The 24,894-nt window shown below is 38.2% G+C and overlaps 1 protein-coding gene across 1 annotated transcript in view; it reads right to left on the bottom strand.

Moving 5' to 3' along the window:
* LOC127632011 (rho GTPase-activating protein 35-like) overlaps positions 1 to 24,894 on the bottom strand; it is a 116,337-nt gene that overhangs the window by 35,069 nt on the left and 56,374 nt on the right. Inside the window, exons 2-3 of the mRNA XM_052110465.1 lie at positions 9,167 to 13,267; positions 3,549 to 3,693 (exon numbers count right to left, since the gene is read on the bottom strand). Of these exons, the coding sequence (XP_051966425.1) occupies positions 3,549 to 3,693; positions 9,167 to 12,901 (3,880 nt within the window). The 5' untranslated portion in view covers positions 12,902 to 13,267. The remainder of the gene's footprint in view (positions 1 to 3,548; positions 3,694 to 9,166; positions 13,268 to 24,894) is intronic.

Below are 24,894 nucleotides of genomic sequence, written 5' to 3'. Positions count from 1 at the left end.
AAAATAGTTCATTATACAGTAGTAGTTTGCATTCATGGCAACTTTCCACATTAAATTAAATGTGTGGTTTCAACAACTCAGATCAACAAATTAGAATTTAAAGTCAGAACAATACATTTTATGACAACTTTTTTCCAGAAGAACTCTGATGTGTCGTTGTCGAGCATCTGTTTGTAAACAGTAATTTCATCTATACTTCAAAACTGCCCTTCAAGTATATCTCGGACTCTCCTACTAACGATTTCCTAAATTCCTATTACGATTTGTCCTTGTAAGAATTTTCTTCCTCTCCTTTTCACATCCTGACCAAGTTTTCTTAGCACCATTACAACAAAACAAAGAGCAAAGAATTCCCATTAAGTGTGCAATTAATGCTTTATCTGTATTTTATTATCCTTGTGCTGCTACAGACAATAATGGTCAATTTTGTCTCACAAGAGTGTCACCTCATAAGTTGGCTAAATGAATAGTATTTCCTGGCAAGTTTTAGTTCATCATCCTTAACAGTACACAAAATGAATTCAAATTCAACTACAGTCAACATTCACAATTAAGTCCATTATGATCAATAATAATTACCTTCCAACATGATTTTGTAATTGATACGCCTCCAACTCGGACAGTAATCAAAGTAAGAAAAAGAGTTTCCCACTGGTAATTATGGCATTACAATTGCATTCATGTGTACTGATTATAAAGATCATATGAAAATACGATCATTCCAACACAACTTGAACAAAAAACTATATAAGCTTGTTGTTCTTGTTGTGTCTGGTTATAATCCAGTAGTGATGATTCCATCAAATCGCTAAAGCGATAAAGGAATGCACAAAAATATGTAACATAATCTCAGATATGCTTGCATGAACATGCCAAGATTTGGCTAACAACAACTCATTACACAGTAGGTTGCACTGCGTTGACTTTTCTGAACTGCAGATGGACAGATGCATCTCAGAGGGAATGCTGATGTGTTCTTTAACACACAGTATTACAAAAAAAAAAAAAAAAAAAAAACTCAGGTCTGAGAGAATGCGTTCACTCTCAGCTGATGATTGTTATCCCTGGGAGCTAATGGCGCTAATGACCCAAATCATGGCAGGAAGCTTGGACAGACATGCTGAACAAGTTCACATACCTGCATGGCATTACCAATGTGTCTAAATATTAGAGAAGTGGTTCTAAAAATAGGATGTCCAATGCAAATTCTGAGTACTGGTACCAGTTGAGAAACACTGGTTTAGAGGATTTTTACACACACTGAGCTTTGAGGGATTATGAAAATATAACTATTAAATAAGTGAACCATTCCATTTTTTCATCATACCGGGTGGACATATGATTGGAAAGAAAGAAAAAGTATAGATATAGAGAGAGAATATAGTTATATTGGTTTATGCCTATTTATCAAATTGACCGGAGGCCAGAAATTTTAAAACAGACTTTTGTGACCATTACTTTTCAGCAGGTAGAATAAAAAACAAATCAAACTGGAAGCCAACCACAATTTGACTGCACAACTTAATTCCACTAAAAGCGGTATGTAAACTCCAGAATGGTAAGTATATTGTCAGGAGACTGAAACGGTGAAGCAGCATATAGCAAAGGAATTGGACACAAAGTGACGCTGTTCTAAACAGTGCCTGTTCTACAGTTGTTTCTAAATGTTAAACCATTGCAAGATTTGCATTCGCTGTTACCAAGGTTAGAGCTCGAGGAACAGTTAGGATTAGAGGTTGGGTTATGGTTAGCATTAACATCTAGCTAAATGTATTGCCATTTAAAATGTATTATTACTTCTATATTCATACATTTAATCGTCCAACCTGGTCTCATATTGAAAATGTGACACTACTGTATATTCATTTTTGTAAAACTTGTTATAAGTGTTCAAGGTGCAACTTTCTGCAGTTTCTACATGAAATGAACAGTAGAGGCACTGCAACAACTGTGTGTTTTACTCACTTTCACACAAATCATGACTTTAATGGCTGATAATTACTTTAGAAATATTTCTTTTTTTCTATTACTCAGACCCTGCTATTTTATGATATCAACACACTTTTACTCTTTCGAAAAATTATACATTTTTATATGTATTTACATTTAAACACATATATACACTTATTCCAGAATGAATAGCTTGCACGGTAGCTCACCTTATAGGGTGTTGAGTCGCAGGACCCCGGTTCAAGTCCAGCTATGAACTCAAGCTGACACGTGACACAAAGGAGTTGAAGAAGCTGCACAAAATGAGGCGGCTGCTTCCGAAAATTTGTTTTTTAATTTTGCTTCTGCATTTTAAAACACTATTGGTTATGTTGATTTGGTAAGGATGTTTTTTAACATCTAATTTATATTTTAAAGTACTATTGGCTAGGTTTAGGCAAAAGTTTTAGGTTAGGGAGGTATGTTTTAAAAACATCCATCTAAAATTCGTATTAAAACTTTGTCTGAATACGACAATTTTACTCTCTTTTGGCACCCAAGCTGGACATTTCACTGGAAACCTGCAGCCAAAAGTGATTCAGCACATCAATTTTGAATAGCAAAAATGTTGTCATGTTCATGTAAATTTCATGAGATCAGGCTGTAATCTTCTGTACATTGGTACCCCCACCGCCCAAATAAACTGCCCAAATAAAAGTTTATTGGAATAAAAAAAGACCATCTATCCCAGATATCACAAACATAGTTGTCTTTTGTTCCAAATTCCATTTAGACTATGTATAATATGTACAGCTTTATCATTATTAGCTATGTAGCAGATATTAAAATCCATCTTCAATAATTTGTATATATTTTTTGTGTAAAAAGCATTTCACCACATATGGTATATCCTAAACTAATCGGTGTTGTAAAATATTTTGCAATTCATGTTCGTATTAAATTCATAATTAGTTAATTAATTGTGGAGCTTTTATTTTGACACCAAGTGACAATCGCCCGCCCAGTCTATTATCAGCTATCTGCATCCCGTTGCATGATACTGTATTAAAATCATTCAATATCAATATCGGGATATGTACATTTGTAATATTTCTATAAATTGGAGATATCGTGCAGCCGTACTGTCTCAGTAAGGAAATACATTTTTTAAATGTTTTTTTTTTTTTAACATTACACATAGATTGATTTTAAAAACCACTGGCCAAATAATCGTTACAGCCTTTTCCACCACAGATTTCAAAATTGGCAAAATGCACAATAGGTCGACCTCGAACACAGATTCACACTTCAAAAATCCACCAGCAATAACATGTCATCCAGGCAACTTGTTACACTATTTCCAGTGTACTATAATTTGGGACGCACCAATTCTTATCTTGTATATTAATATAGATAATAAGCTAATTAGGATGTAGAATCCCTAAACAAGACATCTTGTATATCTTCAAGTCTGTTGAGAACAACATTAATATATAATTTCTATTAAATTAATAAGGGTCTGAGCATTAAAAAAATTCAAATGGTCAAAAAAAGAGAATTTTGTCTTGTCTCTGGCATAATGATACAAGACCACAGTGTGTTGAATACATAGCGCTTACCTGTAGTCTCAATGTAACGAATGCACTTTTCAATGAAGAGTGGAATAGGCCGCTCATGTGTAACTACATTGGCCAAGGGAACTCCAAAGTAGTTACTCTCAATTGGTTTAGACAGTGAAGACTGGCGAGCCTTTGGCCGGGATTTCTGCAAGATAAGAGAAGAACAGGTTATTGGTTGGTAAAATTATACCTTTCCAACTAAGGTAGGTGCAACACACATACTGTATACATCTCTGTGAAACACGTGCATAAAAAAAAATTTTAAAAAAAAGAGAGCAAAACATACTGTTGGAGAGAGCACTTGCACTTGTTTTGCATCTCTGTTGCTCTTTATCTCAATTTGTATGTTTATGATGTAAACACAAAGTGGAGTTTAGCTCTTTATTGTGTCCACACACTAATGCAACTTGCCACATTATTATAGAATTCAACTTGTGAGTATATTTGCAATTTTTCAATGACTTCAAATACAGCTGATTCAGTCAGAATTTAGAGTCAGATACTGTAAACTTATATAGACATACAGGGTTGGGGAATAACTGAATACATGTAATGTGATTATGTATTTAAAATACAAAACATAATTAACTGTATTCTTCTACAGTTTAAATTTAAATAATTGATAATTAGAATACAGTTACATTGAGGAAGTATTTTTGATTACTGAAGAGATTACTTTGCATTTTATTGTCATTCGTTTCATTTAATATTTAGCCCTTTCAGATGGAAAACATTTATACATATAAATGATGTGATCCAAAGTGCATTTGATCAGCGGTGAAACACTTTTGATGCGTTACATTCATACGAGCAGACAGAGAAGTAAGTTTGAAGTAAGTTTGGAGCAGAAGAAATAGAAATAAACCTTGTGTAAATTTTCAGCTTTACGCCAAGTTAAAATGCTATTTCTAGCCATTTTACATGCACATGTTACCAGCACGATCATATTTTTTTTTTTATCAAGAAAATTCATATTACAAATGACATTTTACAGCATGTATTCTGTAGTGGAATACATTTCATAAGGAATCCTCCCAACCCTGTGGACATATAAGTCAGACATACATTCTTTAGCAGCTGCATTGAGTCTCATTGTTCCAGTGTCTCGCCTATTAATTATAAAATAATAGGTTATAACAATCTTTTTCAAAAAGTACAAAAGATGGCATTATCAAAATATAATGCATCATATTTTTTCATTATATGAAGACTTGCAGGCCAACTCAATGAATGAATGAATGCTCAGAGCACGTCGGTTGGCTTGAGAGTACATGTCATCACCATTATGCTTTTTAATACACCGTGTTAAGTTGTTCTTAAGATCCTGCATTTTGTAACATTCAGCTGAGCAATGTCTAGCTGTTTGAAAGGAAGAGTTCAACTGGTCTGTGTGCACTTCTCCAGAGTCCCGGACAGAAAGTCAAGGTGCGATGTGATGGAGCTGGTTGCTGTGATGATTTATGCTGATTTCCATTCAACTTGGAGAGTCGCAATTTCTAACTTCCTACTGGGAAAAGTGCTATGGAACAACACTTTATATCAGACTTCCAACTTGGAAACTAATACGGAAAAATTTGACTATGATTACGCCCAGGTGCAGGTGTGTTGTCACGAAAACATGTGGGCAGTGCACCAAGGGAGATTTACAGAGTCAATGATAACCATTCGCTTTCATAACATTATCATTTAAAAAATGCATTTTGGGTTGACTCAGATTGCTTTTGTTTCGTTACATTTTGTTTGAATATTTGAAACAATTTGGTATGCGATATATACAAAAACAGAAGAAATCAGGATTATAGTGCTGTGAAAGTATATGTGATCTACATTGTGGTACACTGGCCAGGAAATTTGATTTTGAAGCTCTGCACACACTGCTCAGACCTCCCTTGCTACCACCTCCCTTACCATAATGCATTGCTGAAGTCAGAGAATCACGGCTGGCTGGTCAGTGTCTGCAGTACTGTCAGACAGTAAAATAGTCATGATGCTTATTAGGCCAGTCTCTGTCTGCTTCATAGCTAGCAGGCATGCCAGCTTCCTGATATATCTAATAGAATTCCTACATATTCCTGCTGTACAAAACTCTTCATTTCATATATTCAAAAACTAATACATACACTGAAAAAAATAAAAAACAATATTGTAACAGTAGTAAAAAATAACACTATTTCTTAATCAGTATTGTTGTCTTATTTTACAGTACAAAATAAACTAAAACAAACAGTAAAGCAAACAGAGTTTCCAGAGAACACTTTTAGAACTTTTGTCAGAGAGCAAATTTAGGATTAAGTGTATTTTTCTTACCCCCATTAACAAATAGTTGAAGCATAAATCTAACAAAATTGAGTGAGGTTTACTATTTGAAAAAGAAAAGTCAACGGGGTAAGAAAATTAACTTTATTCAAGATAATATTCAAGGTATTCTCTGAAAACAAGTTTGATTTTGTTAGTACACAGCTTTGCTTTATTTAAAGATATTTGATTAAGAGTAAGTGAAATATTCAATAATAATGAACCACTCCACAATTGTCTCCAGCTCTTCCAGACCTCTTATTTTACATCCTCATATTTCCTTTTCTTTTTCCAGATTTGACAAATGACTCTCAATAGACGTTTACATAATTACCACCCTCCCCGATCCAAGCCCTCATTAAAGAATCTATGCTCCAATTACATTTCACAGGAAGTACTACTGGCATGGCAATGTTATGCAAAAGTAATGTTTACCCTGCAATGCAGGTCACACAGCCGCGGGACATTAACACCGACAGCAATACACTTAGGCTGAGGCACACAGCAAACCAGCTAAGTCAGGTCTCTGACAATTGCTCCACCCCATTTCCTCTCTCTAGCAACTTCAGGCATGATAAGACTCTCCAGTGGTGCAGTAAGTATGAAGTATCTGATTTTCAGCTATGCCTCACTAACATCACACTCCATGCACAAAGCACACGCAGTGTTGTGTAACTTGACATCGCAACCAGTCCCCTGCGAGTCTCAGCCTCAGATAGCACACCCACAGTCAGTCCACAGACTGCCTGATGGATCTTGCATATAAAAATGGAAAACACTCTCTCAATCAAGTAAGCTCTAATCTGATTGGCTGACTTTAAGCAACTTTAAGTTCACCTAGAAACAAAGTCATATTTATAAGGTACTGAGTTTATACAAAAATAAATTCTGTCGGTGAAATTAGACTGGATTTGCCAAGTTAGTAACATTAAACCTGTTAAAGATGTTACATTTTAGGCATTTTTGTCAAAGTGGTTGTTTCTTGGCCAAAATAAGCTGCAGTATGGACCAGATACTTTTGCGGTTTTGTAAAAGCCCTTTACCATGTGACCTCTCTTTACTCACTAGTGCAATGTTAACAGAAGCAGTAGATTTTAAAAGGCTCAAAGAACATTTCCAGGCTTTCTGTTCAACAGTCTACAGAAAAAGAGAATGCAGATGGGATAGAAAATGCAAAGGCTTATTCTAACTCTTATAATCAGAAAGAGACAGTCTTTGTTGAACAGAACTTAAACCAGTACAGACCCCTAGGGCTAATGGGCTGCTATGTTTTTTATGGATTTCTTCATGGATACTTCCATAAGGTGATTTAACCCAATGGCCTAGTTCTAACCCCACAGAAGTAATAAAGACACTGCTGTGCAATGAAAAGCTCTGGTGTCTCTATCAACTCATATACCCTTAGGCTGTCACATTATCTGTGAGAACAGTAGCCACTGAAATTTCTGTTTGTATTAAAAGAGTATTATTGGAGTGAACAACATAATGGTATTCCCTGGTGATGCAACAGAATGATTCTTGGCCGAAACCGAAAATTCGACACGCTAAGCTGAAAATAATTTTTTTGTTACATTAGCCATTGTTTGGAATAACTATAAATTCTACTTATAATATATTTCAGTGATTACAAAAATGTCTTCCGTTGGCCTGACTTTACAGTAACATCTAGGACCATCATTTAAAATATTGTTTAAATATTATGAAAACTGTATAGAAGAAACAGTCCAGTTACGCATTTGTCATTTTTGAATTGAGTATGGTATACGTAAATTTGTATAGGGACAGAAAGACATGAAAAAAGACATACTTTTAGTTAATTTGTACATAGAGATTAGCATTTGCTAATTCGCATCTCAGGTCCCTAGAAAGGCCTATAAAAAGAGAGAAATAAAGAGATATTTTAAGAGTATTTTAATTATGTCACACATTGTGCATGCACAAGTAGGAAATGTAAATATACAATGATGTTTGACTGCAATATGATTCCATAGAGTTCAGTGTTCAAGTGAATTTATCTGTGTGCATCTTATCACACATTATACAGAGCGCAGGAGTGCTCATCAGTTATAAACGCATCTTTTCGGGAAGATCAACAACATTTAACATGGATAATTTTATGTGCACATCCCTTTGTTTCCGTGTGAATGAAAGAAAGACAGAAAAAGAAAGAAAGAACATCTCTGTAAAACTCAGGGCAAAACCTGAAAGTAACAAAACTGCATTCAAATACTGTATGGGGCATAAATACTTGTATAATGAAGTCCTCGATTTAGGCATACAAGTATTTTCTCTATTTCTATTTTCTATTTATTATATATTGTATTAAGTAGATGTTAATGTTTATTTAATTTATGGGTAAGGGTGATGAATTCTCAATCTAGTCATTAATATTGGAAATTTATGTTAATTGATGCAATATATTTTTGTATTAAAAGATGGACGTATATTTTATATATATTTTTAATTGCCCCTTTAAATGTATAAAATGCCCCTGAAAATCAAAACAACAAGGCAAATATTGTCCTTTGATTGAAAAAATAATTTCTGATCCAGCTTTGAAATATAACATTTCTATAAATGTCAAACTGGCCCTATCTAAATTGAACAAGTCTTTTAAGCAGAACTATGGTCCAAGTTCTTATCACAGTGCATATCATCCCATTGCTTAAGTACACAGAGTTGGCCTTGTGCATTTAAATAAAAAATCATAATGGAAAAATCAAAAGATATAAAGTAGTGGAAAACAACCAAATAATATAAAAATAATGTGAAGCTAAACGTGCCAATGGTTATGAAATTTTGCCCCACAAAAGTAGAGTAGTAGGGTATTTCTGATTAAGCAAGTTCCACTATACTTGCTGCATTTGAAATGCTGCAGCAGAAGTGAGAAATCAATATCTAAATGGGTACAGTGCTGGACAGGCACCAAAACACTTGCTGACTTTTTATATCCAATGCATTTATCCACATATAGTTTGAGGATCAGCAAAATGCAGTATTACCATTTTCTTTTTAGGATTGCTCATGTTAACGGACACATGTGCACAGAAAGATACATAATTTATACATAGCATAGCACACATAACTGATGGTTTGATTACTTGTTTTAAATCCATCTATATTCTTAAATGCTTAGATGAGGATATTTAATCATTGATATTACCCAAAACAGAATAAATGAAAAAATGGCATAGTTCACAACAAGTCTAGCGAATGGTAACCTTTATTAAATCAACTATTGTCATCTTCAGAGTACAAAGTTAGCTTGTATGTGTTCATTCATATATGTATAGATCCCTAACATATATGGCATAACATTTTACCTTTGTAGTTCTGCGCAGACTTCTCAAGATATTTCTCCTTTTTGGGTCCTCGCCTTCCTCATTTAGGGAGCTGTCCCCTTTTTGTGCCCCAAGCTCATCCTCTTTAGTCTTGGGGAGGCCACCAAGCTCATCATCACTGCCGATGAAACTTGTGCGGAAGCTGCTAAACTTGCCCAGGCGTTTGGAGCGATCACGGTAAAGACGAGGTTTTATTCCAAGAGCAGACAGTTTTCGTCTACGCTCTAATGAACTGCTATCAGCCTCACTGTCTGAGCCATTGCCAGCACCGTTAGCATGACTCTTGTTTGCATTGCGAATAGTTATGATCTTGCCCTGTGTGCTATCATGTGGTACAGAATAAATATTCTCCTCTGTAGGACGGGGCTTTGCTACTGCATCCATGGGCTCGGCATAGTCAGATGGATCATAACCACCTTCACTTCCTGGTGGCCAGGTGACCGATGGTAATGAGCGCCTGTTAACCCCCAAGTCCATGTACGTACTGTAGTTCAGAGGTTTGGGGATGTCGAAGGTGACATTGGGCTTTGGTCGCACCTGAGGTGGGACTTTGTTGTTTAACTTGTTTTCAAAGGTAGTGATCTCAGAGAAAAGTGAGAAGGTATCACCTTCCAGATCAGGAAGCTTGAAACCCCCAACCTGAGTCAAGGTGACATCATCTCTAAGGGTGGGATAAGGTGAGGAGGGCTCAATGTCATCTTCTGAGTCCAGCAAAGTGGTGCTTGGAGAGCTACATCGAGGTGAAGACACATTCTCATTAGTGACATTCTCTGCAACATTGTCATACATGTGTGTTGCCTCAACAATGGTTCTTTTCTCCACTACCTCCTTAAAGAATGGCTGGAAGTGGTCTATCCGATGCAGGCCTCCCACGACCCCACCAGGTCCACAAATCACAGAGCTGAAACGGCCCTCAATATCATGAGCCAATTCCTCCATTTGGGCAAGCTGCTCCTGGACTACCTCAGATTCTGCAAGTTCTGACTGAGACTCTGCAACAGCAAGCAGCTGAACTGGAATAATGTCCTGGACCTCACATAGGAAGGCACAAAGGGTTTCCATGGAAGCTTTTCGTTTAGCTGAATATACTGCTATGTAACCATGCACTAATCTGCTTTTACGCAAGGAGAAAGATGAGTGATAAGATAGCATAGCTAGATCAATGCTTTGCCTTTGGCCACCAACATTTAAATCCAGCATAACTGATGTTCCACTGGAAAGACTGGAAGAAGGCCGACAATGCTGGGGCAGCAAGAATGGTGAAAGAAGCTGGTCAACATCATAAGTGTCACCACACATGAGACACATTATGATTCGCAAGTCAGCCTCTAATGCCTGCTGAGAGTCTCTGAAACTTGCAAGTGGAGGCAATAAGGGTGGGGAGCTACTTCCTAGACTAACTGCGGGTCTCCGGGTATCTAAGAGACTTTTAAGAACCTGGTTTAAATGCTTTTCATTTATATTACGACCATAGCCTACACCTGGAGAAGCAGGCTCCAAATAACTGCACTGAAATTTGCCTGCAACTTGCTGACCATGTTGAATTAGGCTTTGAGCAGTTTCACCTCCAATGTCTGCAATTGAACCCACACCCCTTTTGGTGACTAACAGAAGAGACAAAGGGAGCTGAACCAGGCTACTGTCCCTTCGACCTATGGTTGATTCACGTAATTTCTCAATGCTGTCAACAACGTAGGATAAGGATTCCTTGGAATTGTAGAGGCAGAGGCACCCATGTGGGGAAAAAGTAGGGGTGTGGAAGGAGTTCACCGGAAAGCATACATTTCCATCAATAGGTCGTAGAGCCAGTTCATAAGTCCTTCCATCTAGCACGTACCGTTCATCATTGGTGCACAGTGCTCGGATCTCATTAGCCAACTCTCTTGCAAGTCCATCTTTGCCAAGAATTACAAGATTAATTCTATCTACCTTCCCCTCACCAAACTGCGATTTTGAGTTCCCGTCAAAGGAATATCGAGTGGGGAAACGAAGGGCTAAATGTTGCTCGATTTTGCCATCCACACAATGAGGACTGCTGGGACATGTTTCCTTGGTAGGATGGTAGACAAAATGGATATGCTTGAGCACAAGGGCATCTCTCTCAGCCTGAAGCTTTTGGAGGGCCTTAAACCTCTGCTCCTCTCCAAGAACCTCTTGGATGGCACCCATTTTTTCTTTACTGGGCTTAGCATCAACTTCAAGCTCATAGAACAGCTCTGAGTACTCCAGTAGAAGTTCTTGGAAGTCCTCTTTGGCTAATTCAACAATAATCTTCTGGTGTTTGTTATAGATACCAATGTACTCTGGCTCATCTAGCCACTGATAAAACTCCTCGTTCATAATGAAGCTACGGGCTTCCTCCCAGGGTTTGCCAGGTGTAACAAATGGTGATGAAGCAAGTTTCTCTTTGAATTCACATCGCATCTCTGCCCGCTTCCGCTCATTATGTAGGTGCTCTAAGTGACTCTCATAGATTGCCTCTGCTGCTGGGGTTTCCAAAAGGTCCTGGGGAATACGCTCATCTTCCATGTTGTCAATGTGTGGTGTAGTTTCCCATGGTGTGTCATCCAACACAACAAACCAGTGAGAGAACTCGCGCTTAGTCTCTAGAACTTTTTGTACTCCTGACCAGCTCAGGTGATCGATCTCATCCAGGTCTGCAACCAAGTAGTTGAGAGCCTGTGGGAGAGTGCCGAGATACATTCTGCGCCTCTTTTCTATGTGCTCCTGCTTGAGCCTGTGTACATGTTGTTGAAATAACTTCTTGGCTTTGGTAGTACCCTCAAGGAAGACATAGTCTTTGTACTCAGGGGAAGTCTGCATTCTGCGGTTGATGTTGGGCCATGTCTCATTATGGTTCTTCACAATGCGGCTGACCAGCCACTCATAGCGATCCTTGGCGGATGCGATCTGCTGACTCTGCTGTTTCAGGGCTTCAAAGTAAGGAATTATCTTAGGTTTCCCTCGACTCTTATCTATCAACTGCACCATGGTAAGGAAGGCCAAGTCAACATTAACATTAGAGCGTGCTGAGGTCTCAACAACCTGCAAGTTTTTCTTGGTCAGGGCAAAGGTGTGAGAGTCTTTAATATACCGCTCAACCCCTTCATCACACTTGGTCAGCACAAGTACAACTGGCTTCTTGGTCTTAGCTAGCTGGTTATATAGATTGGTGACAAACTTCATCTGGTCATCAAAGTTACGGTTCATTCCCCTACTCACATCTACAGAGAGTAAGAATCCATCTACTAAAAGCTTGCCTTCAGGCATTTGCTTCTGCTCAAAGTCTTGTTCTAGCCCTAGCTGATCTGTACAGAAATACATTAACTTTTCAGCAGAGGCCAGTTTGTTGGAAGCTGCCCGCTTGATATAGGGCTGTAAGGCAGTACTTCGATGTGGCTGGAACGTTTGGTCATCAATGAACTCTGTCTGCTCCACAACATGCATTCGGCACTCAGCCCCATCTTCCGACGTTCGTACCACCTCGCCCCAAAACAGGAAGTGGTCATTGTTTACCACTCTACCACCAAAGTCACTTGTGCTTAAAACAGATGTATGGTCCAAATAAAAATCATCAGCACTGGGACGGACAAAGCGATTACAGAGGCAGGACTTGCCCACCCCGCACTGCCCCTTTTCCTTCTCAGTTCCAGACAAACCTACCACAACAAGGTTGTAGGTTGGTGCCCGGGCATCTTGTTTTTTTGCCATCATCATTGAATGACAGTGCTCATCTTGCTATTCCCAGAAGCTTTAGTTTGAAAGCTGCTGGGCTGATATTCCATCCAAGTGCTTTCAGGCCTGGCAAAGTGATTTTCTAAAGATCCTGAAAGTTGCTTTTAGGGATTTTTTCATGCAGGGCCAGTTTGTCCAATGCCCTTAAAGGAAGATGTAAAATCCAGAGTAATTTGTCCATCCAAGTGTTTGGCAACGGTTTAGAAGGGGAAGAATGGAGAGGGTGGGGAGAAGAGGCACTGTGGATCTAGGGGGGTGAGCTGCAGGCAGTAATATTCCAGCCCATCTCCTCTCTTCAGGGGCTCTTTGACACAGTAGTATTCAGGTTTGTACACTATGGATTGGACCCTGAAAGAAAGAAGCAAAAACAATGCACATTACATTTTGAAAAATAACAAAAATTAAACTTTAAATAGAGCAAAAAACAAAGTAAAACCATAACATTTACATATTTAAAACATTTACATCTTTAAAACATCAACGACTGCCTAAAGATAATGTTACTTTGATCAAATATAACTATTAAGTTTCTACATCAAGAAGGATGTCTACATATTAGCTTCGATGCCAAGGGCCTAAAGGTTCATGCATAAAAACTGTAGTTGAAAAAATTAATACTAGAGTGAATCCTACAATGAAATGTATTGTACGTGGATGTTTCTGTGCCACAAACACTAATAAAAGGCATGACATTCTAATCCCCAAACCCAAGAGCTTACACATGCACAGATGAAAGCTGCAATAAGCGCTTCTGAGCTCCAGTTGTTAATAAGGCCGCTAAGGAAACCCAAATGACTAGAGGTGTGAATCTTCACTGGCTTCACAATTCAATGCAATTACGATTCAAAGGGTAACCATTTGATTATAAAATGATTCTCGATGCACTTTTTCCCCCAGTTTCTTCAAAATGTATTTTTTACTCTTATTATTATTATTTTCAAATCGAGGGGTTACTGAGTGACTCCAGCCAGGTCTCCTAAGCAAACAAATTGGCCCGATTGCAAGGGAGGGAAGAGTCACATGGGGTAACGCAACTCGCCGTGGCGCTTCTCGTCTGGCGTGCGACCGCCTTAAGGGAGAATGATATCAAATCATTATTTACCCTATATTTTTATATATTATATTTTTACTAAAAAAATTTTTGTGAATGAACAGTGTGTGCAAAAATTAAAACTCACTTTTTGGAAGCCAGTTGAATATAGTTATAACGAGGCTCAACAATAAGGACAGCGCGATGGCCCGGGGCCAGTTGCTAGAACTGTCAATTGCCAGATGCCAGTGCTGCACTTATAACAATGAAAACAATTGAGAGAGCACCACAATTACATGGATAAATCCTAGAAACGATCCTTAGCATTGAGCCCTGTATAATACTGAATTATTAATGTGGGACCCAATCAAGTTTATTGTTATAATATAATGCTGAATTATTGTTATTTTAAGGATTAGATTTGCTTTATACAATATATTTCAGCTGCAAAATAGTGCCCTCAACAGACAACTGTTATGAACAACATAGGTTAAAAATAGCAGTAAGTCTCAATAATTAGCTGAAACTACAATACTATGAGATAGGGCTGGGCGATATGATAATATATGTCGTGGCGACGATATAAAGCGTCGATCGACAGAAGTTTTGCTATATCGTGATATGTAAATATCCATGTGCGCTGCATGACCAAATCTATCAGTGGGCATGTTTAATGTGAAACTGAAACCAGGCTTTAGCAGGGGATGAATTTGCCGGTTATTTGCGCACACTGGTTTAATTCCAGATTCACTAAAGGAATTATGCAGATCAGGCAACGGGGCAAACGTGCCCAAAAACTCGTGGCTTATTCTTTGCAATTCTGATTTTGAAGGCCGGCTCTGAGCGCTCTACAGCGGAGGAGTCAGAAGTCCACCGTGATCTGACTGACACACTGCCGGGACAGAATCACTGTGATCCAGACACCTGAATCAATCTCTTTAACATGCCGAGGAGCGCACATCTACTACACATCACATCTGTACATCTCCATCATTTGATGACATTTTGCTGATCAAAAGAAAAGTTAAGAAATGGGGAGGATCTTGCTATTAAAACTAGGGCTGTCGAGTTAACGCATTAATAACGCACGATTAATTATACAAAAAATAATGCGTTAAAATAATTAACACATTTAATCGCGTGCTTGTAGTACCACCTGTATACTCCAGAGGGCAGTAAGTGAAATTTAATCTGTGTGAGCAACACACAGTTTATACAGTGAAGAAAACAACACAGATATGCGTTACTAAGGGATCTCAATATGTGTTTAAAGATTGAGTATTAAACTATATTTAACTTGACACAGTGACCTAAACATTTTATTTTTATGATGCAACACACCTGAGACGCGATGTCAAGCATGTCGGACGCAGGTCGTATTGTAGGGTGACCACCTGTCCCGCATTTTGAGCGACAGTCCCAAAATTGGAAGCTTTGTCCCGCAAGTCATAAGCAGTGTCCAGCATTTCAATTTTGTCTGTATAATTTTATCATCATTTTATTTCATCGTCCTTTAATAACAAAATCAAAAAGTTAATAAGAAAACACTGAACGTGCGCAGCCTTTTTTTTCTTGCCAGAGCGGGAAAACACTGGGGAACAAACTGCAACAAAAAAATGGGTCTATCCGGAGCTCCAGAGAAGAAAAAGTGTCTTTGTTCGTATAATAAAGAATTGGAGAAAATATATACATGGTTAAAACCAGTTACAGGTGACCCTAAAAAAGGAGAGTGCAGGGTATGCCATTGACAGGTTCTTAAACAAGCCCTCATAATAAATCTCCAACTGATTGACAAATTCACTTGTGAAATGGATTGCTGTGAACTGTATGCCAATGACTGATTTTATGATCAATAATATGGTAATAAACTATTTAAATCACCCCTAATATGCACCCCTGATATAATTAACTGAAGCCTATTAAACAATTATCCTCCAATGAACCTCGTTTTTAAAATTGTACATATCCTAAAACTTGTTGAATCCAGGTAGGCCTAATCATCTAAGGAGGGAAAAACATGTTCTTAGCTTGGGCCAATGCCAGTGAAAATACACTACAGAAAAAGAGGTGCCATAGACCTCCATCTCCCATATCAGCAACAGACCTGGGAGGCAAGACTAGGTAATGCACTGACAGCAGCTGTGTCTCGTTTCGAAGGCTGTGTGCTCCGGAGGTCACATTTGACGGCCACATACGTCATTGAGACGGTCTCGTTTCATAAAAGTGAGTGGGACACTCCAAATGCATCCTTCGAATGTGTTCATTCACAGGATTTTGGAGAATTCAGGAGGAGTATCCTTTGTTGCCACTCACAACCCAAAATGCTTTGCTTCAACAGAAAATTACATCCAAATGCTGATTTATCCAAAAATATGATGTACAAATCCCAAGTTGAAGTACCTCAGCAGACAGGAGTCAAATATAAAATATGTAAAATTATTATAATAATAATGTAAAATAAAGAAATTTTAAGTTGCTTTAAAAGTAAAGCTTCAAAAACCTACATTGTGATATTTCTCCTTAATTTTACCACACTGTCACTTAAGAGCGCTCGCATCGGCTGAGAGCAATGTGTGCTGTCATAGCAATGACGCAGCAAGCTCTGTTTACGTTCATCATACGAAGGCCATCTTGATTAAACAAAGCTCATTCTAGTTGAGGACGCTCGGTACATGGCTGCCTACAAAGGACGTGTCCTACTTAGCAACAGCCATCAAAATAAGACACAACTTGGAACTCTCAAATCACCACGTCCAGCTTTAACAGGTGACATTTTATTGGAGTTGCAGATGTGACTCTGACGTTTTGGCCCAAATGTAATAATTCCACTGTGGTAAATTTGCTCTGGCAAAAAGACGTGAATTTTTAAAATCACAAAATGAATCAACATAAAATAAAGAATATAGTGAGCTTTCATATCAGAGTGGAAATCATATAAAAATGTAGGCCTTGTTGGGTCTGTGTCTCACAGTGAGCTTGAAGATCAATGCCAGATTGGTGTCAAATCCTACCCAACACCATTGACTGACAGAACTTCCTTTGGGTTCTCCATTCAGTGCCTGATTAGAAACCATTATGTTTACCATCAAAATAAATTATTGTAATGAATTTTAAATTAAATATTTAGAATCTTCGATATTTAGCCTGTGTTCTACATCTAGAAGTAGATGATCAGGCACGTGTTGCTAAAAACGCAAGCAGTTCGGCTTTCTTATCATACGTTTCCACTGGTGTGTAGTGAGCGAGTGCATTCAGTTCCTTCCTATGGAAGCGAGTTGGATTGTAGAATTGACAGCAGCGAAGGGCAAGTGGTTCATTAGCGTTGGGAGAGGCTTTAAGTGGATTTCTTCAGCATCAGTGGAAACGCAGCCTCAGACTGTATGAAGTTGCTTATGTCCCCGCTATGCCAGTTACCACGCTCTGGGTCCAGACCCCGGATTGATTCCATCCTGACTGCAAGACATCAGGCACCCTCTCATCGTCTCTAGTGAGTAGCGTGACAAAACAACAGTGCTGTGTACACCATATCTGATCTTTCTGCGCTGTATTCTTGAATATCTTTCTCTAGCACTGAAACATGCTTCACTGATGCCCTGTCCTGCTCCGCATGAATTGCCTCTTTTCCCCACATGTGAGTAGACATGAGGCGTGTGTTTCCAGAGCACCTTTAGACAAAGTATTTTCTTTCTAAATTTAGTTTTATTAATCAGCATGTTCCAAGCCTTTAATAATAAACAAACAGATTTCTGTTCTAATTTTGTGCAATTAGTCAGATGATTATCTCTAACAATTACTAGTTGGTTGCCTAGTCTTTCTCACTTTAAAAGTTTCTCTCAGGAGATACCCCTGAACCCCCAAACAGTACCATTCCTTCTATGCCCCCACACTTGGATACCTGAAATGTAAAGAAATATGAAAATAATTTGAATGTAAAAAAATATATATACTGTCATTATGATTCAAAATGAAGAGATCATCTTATGACATTCACATCCAACTGCACTCAATTGATAAACTCTATAAAATATTGTAATATTTGAATAGAAGATCCCTCAGACCCCACTGCTTTGGCTGTCTCTGGGGCCCCAATGCAGTTTTGTATAGACTATTTTAACTGTTCAGGATTTTTTATTTTATCCTCTTTTTCTGCCGACTTAAAAAAAAAAATGTGCAATGTGCAGTTGTGAATTAATATTGTGATAAATATCGATAACGAATGATATGAAAAAGACTATCATGATTTTTTTGCCATATCGCCCAGCCCTAGTGGGTTGTCAGTTAAGCAATCATCTTGACAGTTTAGCATGCTAACCTATCATGCTCAACGTATTTCAGCAAACCTTTGCAAAGGGTTTTTGCTCAGGCATTGCAAACTGTTGGGAGGTGGGCTTTTGATGGGAGGTAGGCATTGGCAAAAGGATGTCATGCTTTATTCATGTCACACTCATACAATAACCTTCTTAGTCCACATCTGGCTGCTGTGTGATTAGCCAGCAATGAATGTGCACTTGCCAATGAACAAACACAAACGCAACATATGCTGATTTACCCAGAGAAGGGTGAAACAAGGCCTGGAAGGTCAACACTGGTTTTGTCATTCTACTACCCCATTAGAGTCAAAACAAGGCGGTGAGCCACTGAGCAATGCAGTACATTGGGTGTGGCAGCCTTGTGTTTGTTTAAACGGCACACCCCATTCAAAAATGTAAGCTTGAAACATCATCTCTAAAATTTTAAGCATTAAATATTACATTTGCACTTATCAAGACCCCAGTAATCTTGGCGTGAATGGGTTAAGGTTAGGTTATATATATATATTGATTATACTTAATTGATTATAAGAACTACTTTCTTTTTAAAATAAATATTTTTTGCACTGCACCATTTTCATAGCAATCAGACATCCTCTCCATCCCTTATCATTATTGTGAATAAGAAAAAAATGGATCATTCATAACTGTAATGTAAACAATATTGTCAAGCATTTGTACTTCACATCAAGGTAGTATTTTTTAGGGGTGTAACCGTTCTCAGTATAAAAAACTAACCATACGGTTCGCAACCCGTGGTTCGGTAAGCATTGGCACAGTGGTTCAACCCCAAATTTCAAGTCACAGCGATGGTCAAAGGTTTATAAAACAGGCACGGTTTATGGACATTGCTCGACACGAGTGCTGAATACTGGTAATTATGCTGAAATCACTGGAGAAAAATGCGCAGATGACCTGAAACTTCACACACTCCCTTTTGTTTTTAAGCAAGCACACATTCAGACAAACATAAAAATAACTAAAGCGATTGGGGTTTCCCTACTCTGCTGACAAATATCTGTGATTTAAGCATATGATAAAAAAAAATTCATTTTAATAAATGTTCCTTCTATAATGATGTATAGCTTCCGAATATTGCATATATGTGTAATAGATTTAAAAATGCATTTTATGTTGATGCATGTTTTTTTTAAATTGCATAATAGTGCAGGTATAAAGTTAAATGTTGATTTAGTAATTAAAGAAAAGTTTTTTTTGTTTTGTTAAAGACCCTAATAAAAATTAACCATGGTTTTACTATAGTAATATTGTAGTTACCATGACTGCGGTCACCATGGTTTTCTTTGCAGAAATCATGGTTTTGATACAATTAACCATGGTTTTACAACAGTAATAATGTAGTTTCCATATGGTAACCATGATTATACTATATTGTAAACATGACAGTAAACATGTTGATTTTGTGGTTACTCTTTTTTCACTACAAATGCCATAGTTAAGCTATAGTTACTTTAAAACAATGATTTATTAAGAGCAAACCTGCTGAAGTGTTTGTTCCAAATTGTCAATTGGATTTGGCAGTAAAAAAAAAAACACAAAAAAAAAAAAAACATTCTTAACACAGCAAATACTGAACCGTACTGAAACCCTAAAACCATGATACAAATTCAACCCTGAGAAATTTGAACTGTTACACCCCTAGTATTTTTGTACCGTCTTCAAGCTTTTTTTCTATTGTCTCTGATCATGGTTCATCATAATGATGATGAGGACATTCCTTGAACAGAGTTCATCAGATCTGTTTAAAAGTTATTAGGCTATAAGCGAGTGATTATATTATCCACACTGATAGAGGGCAGGTAATTGTGTAATTATGCTCAAGAACAGGTAGCCGTAAGTGCCACCTGTAGTATTCTTTTTCATATGAAACAATATCAAAGATGTGACAATGAGGAAGAATGGCTTTTTGTGACTTCAAACCCCATTTTAGCAGAGAAACACTTACAAGTTCTCAAAGAAAATCATTAACAAATAACAATGACAGCTGCCTGTCACCACAGATAAGAAATAACCCACATGTTGACAGATATACACACACACAAACATAACACACTCTGTGAGTGGTGTGGAATGGAAGCAGAGTTGTATGATTTGGCACCAAAATGAAGCACGATGCAATTGCATGTCTTCAAGAATTCACCATTAAAACGTAATAATAGAATATTAGCAGTCAGAATGAATGAAAGATGAAGTTACAAAGAGAAAATTATAAAAAAAAAAAAAATGTTTTGTAAAAACAATTATGACCGAATGAATGAACACTAGTTTGGGGACATCCAAATATTTGTTGCAGAATAAAAAAAATAAAAATTGTAAATACACGATGAATCGTTTTTCACATATTGAAAAAATAATAATAGTAAAAAAAATGGGTAACAGGTCACTCTTCTCTTCAATAAAGTACTAATACATCATGTCCAAGCAACTGTATGGAAATTGCTCAAATATGATTTCAATGAACACTTCTTGCACTCAGGCGTTCAAAAAAAGATATGGAAAAAACCTTTACAGTACAGAAGTAACTAGGCACAATTTAACAGGGTTAAAGTGAGTAGTGGGATAAAGTAAGTTGGAGCGCAGTGTTTACATAATGCTTTGAGTAGGGAAGAGAAATTACCATCACTCAAATCTCCTCACATACTCCAGTCTCTGGAGATAAAAAGATAAACCAGAAGATAAAATTCAGTTGGGTCACCAATATGACAATTCATGTCATGCTTGCTGGTTCATGACTTATTTTGAAAGTCATTGGTCTAATTAAGGAACTGCTCATTATTATTCAGATCTTCAGGGCCTGACTCGCTGTAATGCTCCCTTGGCCACCAAAACAACAACTTGATATGTCCCAGTTGTGTATTTCCATATCTTACTTGATCTTCATTTTCAGCGTGTTATTGGTGTCATGAACAAGGAGAATTTATCAACAGCCAAATCAAAGCTATGTTAGTGTGTTAGCCTGATGGCATGAAGACTTCCTCCTAACCATGTTTGTGCTGAAACACGGTCACTTGTAGCCTACGTATACGAATGGACTTGTCCTAATATACGCTCTACATAGCAAGTAGAAGAGAGGAGGAAGATGCAGAGGGTCTGGCTGGCATGTGAAAGTAAGGCCTGCTTAACATATTCCATCAGCAGCATCCTAATAAATGGATGAAATGGTGGTGGCGTAGTGGCTAAAGCACAGGGCTGTTAATCAGATGGTCACTGGTTCTAACCCCACGGCCACCACCATTGTGTCCTTTAGCAAGGCACTTAACTCCAGGTTGCTCCGGGGATTGTCCCTGTAATAATTGCACTGTAAGTCGCTTTGGATAAAAGCGTCTGCCAAATGCATAAATGTAAATGTAATAGCCAAAAATTATTACAACTTTTAAAACTGAGTTGGCCATAGAGAACTATAACAAACTTGATTGTCACAAAATCTAACTGACATAAGGAGGGAACTACATTTTCATCCAAATTGTGGATTAGTTCCATAGACCTGTGGTTTGCAAAAGGTGGGTGAACTTGCTGATGATGTGTGTACAATCAAACTCAATGTTATTTTGCTGCAATCCCATCTGTTACTTACTGGCGATCCAAATTAGACAGATGCCAATGTAGGCCTCACCCATTAAGACAATAACCAAAAATATGCAAGGTAAAACACAATTCAACACAGACTACATTAAATACAGGTTGACATGCAACAAGTTAGTTTGCGCCGAACACAATGTGTGCTGTTAAATATCGTCTGTCACGAACATCAAAACCATTGAAATGGCACTGCTTAAGAAACCAACACTAAACCCTACACATTTAGAAAACTACAGACCTGTCTCTCTCCTCCCATTCATAGCGAAGACACTCGAACGAGTCGTGTTCATCCAAGTCTCCTCTTTTCTCACAGAACAACATGCTAGACAGCTATCAGTCTGGGTTCAAAAGCGGACACTCTATGGAAACTGCCCTGCTGTCTGTTACTAAAGCTCAGGAGACTGGCTAGAGCTTTATCCAAATTGTCTGTTCTCATTCTGCTGGATCTGTCTGCTGCATTTGACACTGTAAACCACAAGATTCTCATGTCTTCCCTCATGGCAAAGGGCATAACAGGAACTGTGCTCTGCTGATTTGAGTCTTATCTAACAGGTAGGTCCTTCAGGGTGTCTTGGAGGGGAGTGGTGTCTAAGTCTCACCAACTAGCTACTGGGGTACCACAGGGTTCATTACTTGGGCCCCTCCTCTCCTCCATATACATGTCATCTATGGGATCTGTCATTCAAGCACATGGCTTTTCCTACCATTGCTACACTGATGACACACATCTCTTTCATTCCAGCATGATGATCCTACGGTAGCTGCATGGATCTCAGCCTGCCTTTTAGACATCTCGTGTTGGACGAAAGAACCTCACCTCCAACTCAACCTTGCAAAAACCTAGCTTTTTTTGATTGCAGCGAACCCAGCATTTCAGCACAATTTCACCATTCGACTATACTCTTCAACTATCACACCATCCATGACAGCCAGAAATCTTGGGGTTGTGTTTGACAATCAGTTAAACTTCACAGACCACATCATGAGGACAGCCTGATCATGCATATTTGGTCTGTACAACATCATGCAAATCAGGCCCTTCCTTTCTGAGCATTCCACAGAACTCCACATCCAGGCGCTTGTGCTATCCAGGCTGGACTACTACAATGGTCTTCTGACCGTTTGGTCTTCAATGTCACGCCTCTCTTCATCAAACTGCACTGGCTGCCAATGACTGCTCATGTTAAGTTCAGGGCATTGATGTTTGTTTACAGAACAACCTATCTAAACTCACTAATTCAGGTCTATGTGCCCTCCAGATGTTTGCAATCTGTGGGTGAATGGCACTTCAGTGCAATCACAAAGAAGCAAAATCAGAAAATCACTGTCCAGGACTTTCACTTCAATTGTTCCTCGCTGGTGGAATGACCTGCCAAACTCCACCCTAGCAGCTAGTTCTCTAACATCGATCTAAAAGACAACACTTCCATGAGCACTTGTCCCAATCCCTTTAGTGCACGTCCTTCTTACTATGAAAAAAAAAACAATATCTTGTCCGCCTTGCTAGGGGTACTTCTCTAAACAATTTTGAAACTTGTATTACAGCACTTGTATTCCTACTGCCTCCCAAGGATGATTTGCTTCTGTTGTTCTCCTCATTTGTAAGTTGCTTTGGATAAAAGTGTCTGCTAAATGAATAAATGTAAATACAAGGAGACAAAAAATGAAACACTTAAGCATACAAACTATAAATACCAGCCTGAATTCACTACATTCTTTTGAGTTGCTTCATAAAAGCCCATAATGCAAAAGTTTGCATTCATAAAAAGACCAAAAGCAGTAAAAATAAGCTCAGAACCAAAATTCTACTTATTTCTGCAATGCCACGCATCATCTGTGTACTGTGTGATTACTGTAACCTGTTAAAGTTGAAGAGTAATTTCTGCACCACCAAATAAAATGCCATTAACAAACATTGTTTTCAAACATCCCCCTCCCCCAGTCTGCTGTTGATCGACATTAGATAGTCCCTCCCAAAACTCATACCACTGGTTGTTGTGTCAGGCTGGATGGGCTGCACAACAAACAGAGCAATTGTAATAGCGCCACAGAGATGGTATTTACAGTTTGAGAATGCTGCAGATACTAAATATGAAACAGGCCTTAAAAACATGACCTGAGAGCTAGCCGACAGCTACATCAAAAAGGTACTTGTCCACATGTAACCAAAAACACATTAACATGTGGAGCCCGACAGGGCGTGAAGTTTGTCCTTGCTCTTAACCGTGGGGTAGCAGTGGCTACGTGCCGCCAACTCAGTGAGATGGATGCAACTATACAGGATCAGAGCATTCCAAAACTTCATTAAAGGGCAGCTCAGTCTTTAAGAGACTATCAATGTTTGAACTCCACTAGCCTTCAGAGCTTAAGGCTACTGTTAAAAATAGGTCAAATTCCTGAGACCTCAAGCTTGACCCGCACATACACTTAGTGTGCTGTTAAAGGCCAAGTGGATCAGAGGGTGGAAACCATACACTAAAAGTGTGAGTGATGTGCTGCATTAAGCTTTGCAGGACTACATATTCATTCTTTCTGATGTTAATGTGAAGGTTTTGGGGGCAATGAAACAGGACATGCTTCTTTTATAGTAATGTCATGGCTTTCAAGTGTTATGTTCGAAAGTGTTTAGCTGCCAAGGTTTCTGGACCTGACCATTGGTTTGTAAGCAAGACGGAGTGAGAGATACAAAAATAATATTATTATTATGTTTCTATAATTCAATGGGCCAAAGTAAATTATTCTGCTTATACCACACATTAAGACATCGTTCAGTGGTTTATCTTTTACTGTTTTTCATCCCTAAAATGCTTCTGTGAGTCGTACCACTTTCTTCTGCAACGGATTCAGTGTGTTGCTTTGATACAGCCCGAGTATTCATTTCTAGTTCAAAAATGTCACTTTAGAACTAGCGACGGAGGACTCTGAGGTTTGTGCTGCTTTACTGGAACAAGGTAGTGCGTTTGTACGTGTGTTTGAATGGTCGAAAGAGAGAATCTCCGAAACTGAGAAAGATCACATGTGGGATGGAATTACCT

Source organism: Xyrauchen texanus, chromosome 38 (assembly GCF_025860055.1).
Source record: "Xyrauchen texanus isolate HMW12.3.18 chromosome 38, RBS_HiC_50CHRs, whole genome shotgun sequence".
Classification (NCBI taxonomy): domain Eukaryota; kingdom Metazoa; phylum Chordata; class Actinopteri; order Cypriniformes; family Catostomidae; genus Xyrauchen; species Xyrauchen texanus.
This window is presented reverse-complemented; position numbering and strand designations above follow the sequence as displayed.